The sequence below is a fragment of the Sitodiplosis mosellana genome, unplaced genomic scaffold, assembly GCF_009176505.1.
Source record: "Sitodiplosis mosellana isolate CC-2019 unplaced genomic scaffold, AAFC_SMos_1.0 Smas_scaffold_6226, whole genome shotgun sequence".
Lineage (NCBI taxonomy): Eukaryota > Metazoa > Arthropoda > Insecta > Diptera > Cecidomyiidae > Sitodiplosis > Sitodiplosis mosellana.
This window is the reverse complement of record NW_022601467.1, coordinates 23,336,420-23,346,394: the sequence shown is the minus strand read 5'-3', so window position 1 is coordinate 23,346,394 and position 9,975 is coordinate 23,336,420. Positions and strand designations below refer to the sequence as shown.

At 34.3% G+C, this 9,975-nt stretch overlaps 1 protein-coding gene across 3 annotated transcripts in view; it reads left to right on the top strand.

Annotated features, from left to right (window-relative positions):
- The first annotated feature begins 7,715 nt into the window (after positions 1-7,715).
- Positions 7,716-9,975, top strand: part of LOC129578446 (homeobox protein araucan-like) — a 63,585-nt gene continuing 61,325 nt past the window's right edge. Inside the window, exon 1 of one of the 3 annotated variants that reach the window (XM_055467062.1) lies at positions 7,716-8,829. In XM_055467062.1, coding sequence (XP_055323037.1) covers positions 8,746-8,829 — 84 coding nt within the window. In that variant the 5' untranslated portion in view covers positions 7,716-8,745. The remainder of the gene's footprint in view (positions 8,830-9,975) is intronic. The other 2 variants (XM_055467061.1, XM_055467060.1) reach the window with 2 other exon arrangements.

The following is a 9,975-nucleotide window of genomic DNA, read 5'->3' as shown; positions in this document are numbered from 1 at the left end:
AAAAAAAGCAATCATTGCGTGTAATCATTACTTTTTTTTAATTACATTTTTTCCATCGGCAATTCCTCAGCTCTGGAAGGTCGCATCGACTTGAAACTTGGTGGATATTAAATATATAAATATAAAATTTATCTCTTAAAATATGTCTGTGTCAATTTTCATCAAAATCCGTATATTTTTTGTATGTTTTTTTAGTCGTTTTATCAACGGCTTCCACGAAACCTTACAAATTTTGTAATTGCACTTTTACAACTCTGTTTTCGTGGAACTGATAAAAGATGAAAAGCGTTACACCTCGAAGACACCAAGCCATTATTACTTATAAGTGTTCGAATCCTGTGTAGCGCTCATAATTTTTGACAAATCAATATAAACAACTGTAAAAAAAGTGTTTGCTTTCCATGAAATCTCAAAAATTCAATTTTTCACGCCGAACTTTGGGGTTTTCATGCAACTTTTTGTGAATTTTATAACGTTTTTTGTGTCTGTTTTAATGATTAAATTATTAATTATTACGAATTTGAGACATTTTTATGACGATTTTAGGGTATGTATATTTCATGACATATTTTGTTGTCCGATTTTTGTATTTATCATGACTATTTTTGTAATTTTTTGATGATACTTGGAAATCTCATGATGTTTTTTTGTCTCTTTTGCTACGAACTTGAACCAACTTTCGTTGCTCCACGTTAAACCAATAGATATATCAAAATGGCTAAGCTATTCTCAGTCATGGATGCTTAATTTGTTGTGATCCATTCGTTTATGGAAAATCAAAGTATTGGACAATTGCAGAGCGATTTGAATAATAAATGGGGGTAATCATCTACGTCTCCAAAAGAGGAAGTCACCTTCTTGGGGATATCGTATTCCCTTCATTTGTTATTTACGGCCCTCTCCCATTGCCTAAAAATATGAACATGTTCTTACCTGCGACACAATTGGAGACTTGCATATGATATAAGAATTTTTGAGCGTTGAAAAGTCATAGATCAATAGAAGAAATCGGATGAAATATAAAACTTCCCTCCGTAAAAATGTAAAATATTCTTAATGATTCATTTAGCAATTAAATTTGAGTTATTTGTCCAAACTAGACATAGTGCAGACTTTACTCCGATGTGAATTTTTTTTTGGAAAACACATTATGCAGCAATTTTCCAAACTTCTGTATGTTTTATTGCATACTCTTTGCAAACTTCTACATCGTTCTTAATTGAATGTTGAATGAGGAAATATCTTGTCAATTATCTCTCACTAATTTAAGTATGGAAATGCATTTATCATTGGCATTAACCCCAAAAGATATCAATTAATATTTTCAAATGTTCTCGATTAAAATAATCTCACAGTTTGCTGTTGAGATTTTGAAGTGTGTTGGTTTGTTACCTTATACTACTGTGTCCAAAAAGTAAGGTGACATTGCATTTATTTTGAAAATTCTTTATTTATTCTTCCAAATCAATTTCATCGCCTTCAAAGTAATCCCCTCCCGATACAATGCACTTATGCCAACGGATTTTCCAATCTTCGAAACAGTTGAAAAAGTCGACTTCAGGGATGGCCCTCAGCTCCGTCTTCGCTGCGGCTTCAATCTGCTCTATCGTCTCAAAACGGTGTCCCCGGAGCGGTTTTTTGAGCTTGTTGAACAGCCAGAAGTCGCACGGTGCCAAATCAGGTGAATACGGTGGTTGTGGAACGATATGAGTCGAGTTTTTGGCGAAATGTTCACGAAGAATGATCTCATTGTGAGACGATGCATTATCATGGTGCAAAAACCAAGAGTTGTCTTTCCACAATTCCGGCTTCTTTTGGCGGATAGCGTTACGCAAACGACGCATAACACTCAAATAATATTCCTTGTTGACTGTTTGACCCGGGGGAAGGAACTCATAATGCACAACACCCCGATAATCGAAGAAAACAGTCAACATGACCTTGATTTTTGAGCGACTTTGGCGCGGTTTTTTTGGTCTCGGCTCACCTTTGGCACGATATTCGCTCGATTGGTCGGTTGTTTCCGGGTCGTAAGCATAGATCCAAGTCTCGTCTCCAGTGATCATGCATTTCGTCTTGTCAATGTAGTCAGAAAGCATTGTTTCACACACGTCAACTCGACACCTTTTTTCCAAAAAATTCAATGATTTCGGTACCAGTCGAGATTTGACGTGTTTGAGGCCCAAAACATCCTTCAAAATGGTATTGACTGAGCTTTCGATATGCCAATATCATCAGCAAGGTCTCTAATCGTTAATCGACGGTTTTCAAACACCAAATCTTTAATTTTTTGGACGTGAGCTTCGTCGGTTGAGGTTGATGGTCGCCCAGCACGCTCTTCGTCTTCGACACATTCACGGCCTGCTTGGAACTCACTATACCACTTGTAAACATTTTTTTTCGACATAGCCTCATCACCAAAGGCTTTCTGCACCATCCTCAACGAATCCGCAGCAGAAAATTGATTCCGCAAACAAAATTTAATGCAAATTCTTTGATCAACAAATTTTGACATCGCAAAAAACGAGAAATTCACTTTTAGCAGTCCACAAAACGAAGCGTATCTCAAACACTAATGAATATTTTGACGTGTAATTTGGCAGGGATGTCAAAGACAGTCCTACCAACCTAAAAATAAAAGGATTTTTTCAAATTCCCCAGCGCGCTAAATTTTAAATGCAATGTCACCTTACTTTTTGGACACAGTAGTATATATCAACACTAAATTAAATCGACGCTGTGTACTATATATAAACCTAATTTCTTTCATTAAATGAGAATTAGAATTCGATTCTGGTAGGGAAATTTAATCTTTAATTCATGAATTTGAATGCGGTTCAGAAAGACGACGGCACCAAGAAGAGTTCACCAGCCGTGAATTTACCTTAACATCCAAAATATTCGAATTGTCTGTTTGGTTGATGCAAAAAGGATCTCATGAAGCCATGGAATTTATATTTAGAGGACAACATATTTGAATTAATAGGAAATTCATCCTAGAGCATTTGCAAATAAACACAAACTGCGCCTTCCCGACAAAATGCGTCTAAATTATATAGCATGTTCGACTGGAGATTAAATATATATATCCACCGACACTAGCACACATTCATGTGCCGAGTGCATAATCATTCAATGTCTCATAAATCGAATGTTCACATGCACATTTATAGTAATTTGAATAGTACGTGGTTTTAGTTGGAGTGCTGAATTTCATATACCTAATTCTCTCTCTCTATATATAGCATATATATACTCTCACTCTCTTCCCCCCCCTTTTTCTATCTCTCCATATAGCATAGAAATACAAAGTGTAAAATTATAACATTCAGCATCTGAATATTTTTTGAATGCAAATACACATCAACCGTGTTAGCTGAAAAGTTTAAGCACTTTTTACAAGAAAGCATGTTGTGTATTTACGAAATTGTATTCAATGGAAAAAATACAGTTTTGTCAATTCAAAGCATTTCATTTCATTTAATTTTTTGAAGATCGGTAAAAAACTAACAACAAGATCCACCAATCTGTATAAGTTTGCTGTTAAGAGTCGGTGGTACTATTCCATCCAAAACGAAAAATGATTATTATAATTTTACACTCTGAGTGCATGTATTGCGTATACAGAAAAATACGGCAAGCCATGTGCATATGCATGTGCTTGTACTAACGCATTATGCGGAAGTACACGTTTTGAAACCGTTTGGATTGTAGAGTTCGGTATAACATCACCAATAACAAGAGTTGTGATGCTAGCAGACAGTAAGACTGCAGCAAATCTAAGTTTGTGAAATTGGACACTAATTCCGTTGCAATTAGGCATGTCAGATAATTTATCATTAACGCTATAAATATCATTTGAATCGAAACAAAATGGTTACGATTCATATGCTGATGCCAATTAAGTATACAGTAGAACCTCGATTATCCGTCCTCCCATTATCCGTCACCTCCGTTAACCGTCACACCTTTTCAAGGTGGAAAAGTTTTTTTTAGTTCATTTTTCAGTTTATTTCACTTGAACATACGAATAAAGTTGCCAACTAACTTTCATAATCAAAATCTATTGTGTGCCCCTTGTACATTCGCACAATAAGATTTGAAATCAGAGGCTTTGCGTTTTCGGTACACTTCTCGTATATACAAGATTGTCCAATATTTTGGACAATGCACCAAATCTGTTCTCGAATCTATTATATATTTTTCACATCACCTTGTTTTTCATCATAAACTAATTAGAAAGTATTGAAATTTTGATTATTTTGTTCCATTTATATGAAAGTCTCGATTATCCGTCTTTTTCGATTATCCATCAATGCGCTGGTCCGGTGCCTGACGGATAATCGAGGTTCTACTGTATAATGTTTACGTCAAAATGGATGGAAAATTATAGTTTTCGGAACAAAAGTCTGATCCTATAAAATAATCCGAAAAAAGTATGATTTTACGGCACAAATTGAATAATAACACATAACAACATGCATGAAGCGCTGAGAATAAATTCCGAACACTATTGAAGTGTTGGCTAATATGAAACATAGTATACTGCAAAATTCTTGTTGTAATCACTATAGTGATTATATAAAGAAAGAGTTGAAATGTATTTGAAGCGTAATTCCAGAAGAAAGTTCGAACATCGATTTCCCCCTTTCAACTAAACAAATCAAAGTACAATTTAAACCCTAAATTGTATAAACACGGAAAAATCAGGTTTTTCATGACTCTTGGAGTGATTTTCGTGCAAAACGGAAACGAACGAAATTTCGATAAGTCGGATGGACTATCCCGAATCGGAATAAAATTTCTGCCAATATTTCTGATGTATGCCATAATTTGCAATCACTCCAATGGGGTCCGGAATTTATTCCGAACAGTTCATAAAAATGGAATGAAATTTTATAAATGGATGAGATAATAGATAAAGAAGATAGTTGCACACTTACAAAGTGTTAAATAACGGCAGTTGATTCTTCACTTTATGATTCTTCGAGAGAAAAATTAAATTGTGAAATACATTCGAATGTTCATAAAGACAAATGTACAGGATAAGTCCGAATCATGAAAATATTCAATAAAAATAAGGGAAGGCTGCAACCGTTTCATAATTTATTCGAGGAATCTCTTTGGGCAATTTTCGATATGCTTTGTATTTGCATCATTTGTTAAATGCACGCAGTTTAAAGCAATGCTAAGTGTGGCCACACAGTGAAAACATAGGCCAGTTGAGGTTCTCTCTTTCCCATCTTTTTCTTTGTCTCTGTCTCTCCGATTCAAACAACAGAAACAGCAGCGGTAAACATCTCTGTCGCCTTCAGCTGGACTTTAACACAGAAGGCAGCATTTTTCAATTCAATTTAAATTTTAAATAAATCTTTGGTGGTCCAGCTTCTGGAAGTGAGTAAAAACAGAACACGCACTCACTAAACATTTATAGCACAACGCAAACAATAATCACGAAATCAGAAACGAAAATTTATTTCCGTCGCATCTGCGAACAGCGCGGGAACAAGAAAAACCAAAACTAACAAACTCACATATAATGATTGGCGGTTGTGCGGTGTTACCGTGGTTTTAATTAGATGCTTCTGTTTCTCATTTTTTTCCCATTTATAATTGATTTCGTTTGTGCTAATGAATCACTGAAGACAGATAAAATAAGGTTAACAGTTTATGAATGCTTCGAAAATTGTTCGAATTGGTTTGTTGTGATTGCGGTTTTTTGGGTAGTAGAAAAAGGAATTTCAATGTGAAAATAAAAAAGTAAAACTTGGTGTTTTGATTCCAACACCTGTAAATCCGAATAAATCTATTCATTTCGAAATGTTTACTCAATACTTAAAACTTTAAACATCGAAATTCATTCATGAAAAATCGTTTCAATCAAGATAGTAAAATCTGCTTCCAAATTTATAATGGACACACGCAACTTAAGTTCGAGTTTAGTAATGATCTTTTTTACGGTGTTAAATGAATGAATGGAAATTTGATATCTAATAAATTTTCAAATGATTTATCTTCAGTTTTGAGACAGGAATCTCATTATTCTTTCTTAGTCTTGTTTTTTTTTATGTTCCCGACCACTCATTCACAAATTTCAATGCCGATAAATCTAACCTGTGTGTTAAACCGAGTAAAGTAGTTGACATTTGGTCCGTATAAAATTTCTGGTGTAACCATGATCATTTTTTATGAGTTCGGATCAAGAATCTACGTTGGTTTCATAAATTTACGGTAGCAACAAGTTGTGGTCATCAAAATCAATCCAAAAACGAAGTGAAGAATAGAGGGAAATACGAAACTGATCGATTACTGATATAATTAAAAAGAGAAAAACAAACAAATTTAAAGATACAAATATGTGTCTTATATATCTTTTCTTTTTTTGTTTGCTTTTCGATGCAAAGGAAAACACGTAATAAAAATGATCATGGAGATCAATGGAATACGATGAAATAAATTATATGCGCGCGACAGTCAATAAAAATTATTTTTGTTTCTCTACTCATTAATTCCAAACAAAAAAACGAGCGCTGCTTATCTTTTGTTATTGATCTGCTGATTGATATCGCGTGCGGTTTCGTGTTTCATGAGAATGAAACGAAATAACGAATTGAGACAATAGAACCTAATTTTGAAAATTGTCGAGTATTCGGTTAAATTGCCACTGAAGTGTCGCATAGTAGCTTTTATGAGTGTGTGAAATTAGGACTGGAGAAAAAAAGTAACCGAACGAATAATTACCGTTTTGTAAGTTGAGTTCTCTCTGTGCCACAAATGAAAGCAATGCATTTTTAATTTGAAATAGTCAGTGAAAACATCATGGTGGAAATGTGGAAATGTGGAAAATGAAGGGGAACAATTCAATTTTCGAGACGATATTCACGACATGGCAAAAGCCTTAACGTGTATGTAGTAAACTAAGGTGTGTGTTATTCCAATGCTGATATACTTCGAGTCTGTAGCCGATGAAATGCGATGTAGTGCAACACAACATTACACAGGAGAACAATTCAAAAACACAATTTAATGCCAACATATCGGATTAGTCAGAAATCTATGCACAACGCAATCGGAGGTGGTTTTTTCTTGGTTCGTAGAGAAAAGTTTCCTCTTTCTCGTCTTTCGCAGTTTTCGTTTGCCAGTACTTCACGCTTAACGTTGTAGTGCCGTTGTTCAGCAACTCGTATTCATATCGTACACACATTAAAATGAATCGAAAACCCAAAAGCAACACCGGCATCGGAGCGGCGCACGTTCAAATCAAGTTTATGTACTATACATTTGGGAAAAGAATCTTTAGGTGCTAGTAGCATTGATATCTAGTGTGATATGAAAAAATGTTGATTTTTTACAGAAGTCTGGCGTGGAAAACAGTATTGCTTTTAAGACTTTATATTTGACAGAAGATAATTTTTCGTGGCGATATCTACCAAATCTCATCTGTGTTGGACTGATTCACGTGTTGACCGAATAATGAATGCTCTAGAATTTGATTTTATTAAAACTGATACCCATCGGATTTACATTTATTTTCGCTTTAAGATGTTAGAGAATGATATTACAACGAAACATTTATTAACGTTGATATTATTTATTTTTTCAATCAATTTTTATCAATGCGTTTACTACAAGTATGTTAGAAAAAACGTTTTCAGTTTATTCTATATTTAAAAACACCGCTAAGTTGCTGCGTGAATAGTATTGCAGGAAAAATTGATGAATTCGGATTTATGGAAAAAACTGATAGCAATTGATATCAATATACACACTGTAGAAAAGATTAACTCACAGGTGTCGAAAACATATTACGATTCGAACGATTGTGGACCTAAAGATTTTTGCGCTTCCAACGCTAGCGAATCAACTACCGAAGGCGCAGCACATGGTCCAACACACACAGTACACATAATATTCGCTTGCTCAAATGCTTGAGCGGAGTTTAAGTCATGTTTTTTCATGCCATACTGTGTAGTGCCGGCGATGGTTCAGTTCAGAGCTTCATCGCATTGTTTCAATACGTTAAACGTCTTTTGTATTTTGTGTGCGATGTACGTACAAGCACAAAGCAATATAAATGTCCGTCGTATGTTGATTGTGGCTGGAATTTGGCATCGCTGAAACCTATTTCCATAAACGTTGGTACTTTTGCCCATTTATCGTTACCCAAATACAGTAAATATTCTTATTTCGTTAGGCAACTTGAATGACTATACAGTGTAGTGTCGATTTGGGTATGTCAGTGAATTAAGGATTTAAGTTTTTTTATTGTTGTGTGAAAAATGCAAAAACACGAATTCAAATAGAACCAAAGGGAATAAAATCAAACAAAAACATAAAAACACATTATATGGATGTTATCGAAGGAGTAACAGTTTGATAATAACGGTGAGGAAACTCAGCTTTGTGTATGAACGATATTAAATATTGATGGGTGGTTGAATGAAAACACCGTCACAAATTTTAGAATAATACTTATGCGTAAAGATTTTTCAAAATGAAACTTTCACATTTGGCATGTGAACTCTTTTGTCAATAATTTTATTTTGAAATAGTACTATAAATTTTATACACGTTATGATCGTACTGTATGTTATCGATCACAGCGAAGAAGTAGCTAAACCACTTATAAGTTTGTCAATAAAAAGAAAGTGGCATTTGAAATAAACAGTGCTGTGGACTCAGTATTATTCGTTGGAAAACAAAGAAACAACGATAAATAAGAGAATCGCTACACGAAGTGCCAATATGAATGAAGATTGGGAACAGGTGACTCCGTTCATACAAGAAATGCAACACTGTGCTGATGATGACTACTTTAATCCCCAAGAGGTAAGTGCACTGAGATCGTGATGCATATTTTAAAACCAACACACAACATTAGCTATAAGAATGTAACAGCATTTCCACCGAGTAGCTGACATCATAAATTCAATTAGACAAGAAGTAACAAAACCTTGACTGTTGCCGCTTATTTTGTACGTGAATACTGTGTTTAATTAAGTAATTTAGTCATGGATTTTTTACCCTAATTCATTAATGTGCAAAACGTATTCGAGCGCACAACCAAGCGCCTGAACGTGCTAAAAATGGAAATGATAATGAAAAGGGCACCCTGAATTGCAAATACTTCTCTGTTCTTTAATTTCCATTCGAATATATTTCCCCAAATGAGTTGTGGTCTAAACGAAGTCATATGCGCGTGAATATATTTATGTTATTCAAAACACCTAAATACGATAACGACGATGAAGAATCATAAAAATATGGCCTTGCAATTATACGCATGCCGACAACCTATGAGGAAATGCTTGTGTTTGGCTGGTATGCTACGTGAGGTACAGTTTTTAAAGTCCAACGTTTCACGTCTTTTGATCAAACAACAATATCCTATCAACAGTTAAAACTTGGGGAACGAAACACATTCAAAGACTAAACAAATATCATGTTAATTGAAAAATGTATGTAATTTGGCGTTGGTTCTATTACCGCTTATTGATGCAACAATGAAACATTAGCATACTGTGCGTTCTAGTCTATAAAGCATGACATAAAATCAGTAATCATCATATAAATAAGGACTCTCCGAGAGTTTCACCACTCACTTATTGTTCTTGTCACCAAACAGACGGCAATTTCATGTGTGATCAAAGATCATGTGAAAATTCGACTATTACTAGTTTAAATAAATAAGCAAAACTACTTTCAATTGAATGTTTACATATTTCTATGACACTGCTGATTGTTCTCTCATTCCACTCTTACTACACTAAGAAATATTACATAATAAGTATTAGGATAAGTTTCCATTTTTTTTCGAAAGTACCAAAACTTTCATAGTGTTTTATTTAAACTATGTAAATATGTTATGATTACTATTTACATCAAAAAGTCATGTTATATGTTAATAATAAGTGTTATCGCGAATCAAGATCTGTAATTGAAACATAGTTCCAGTTTTACTATAAATCTAATTTA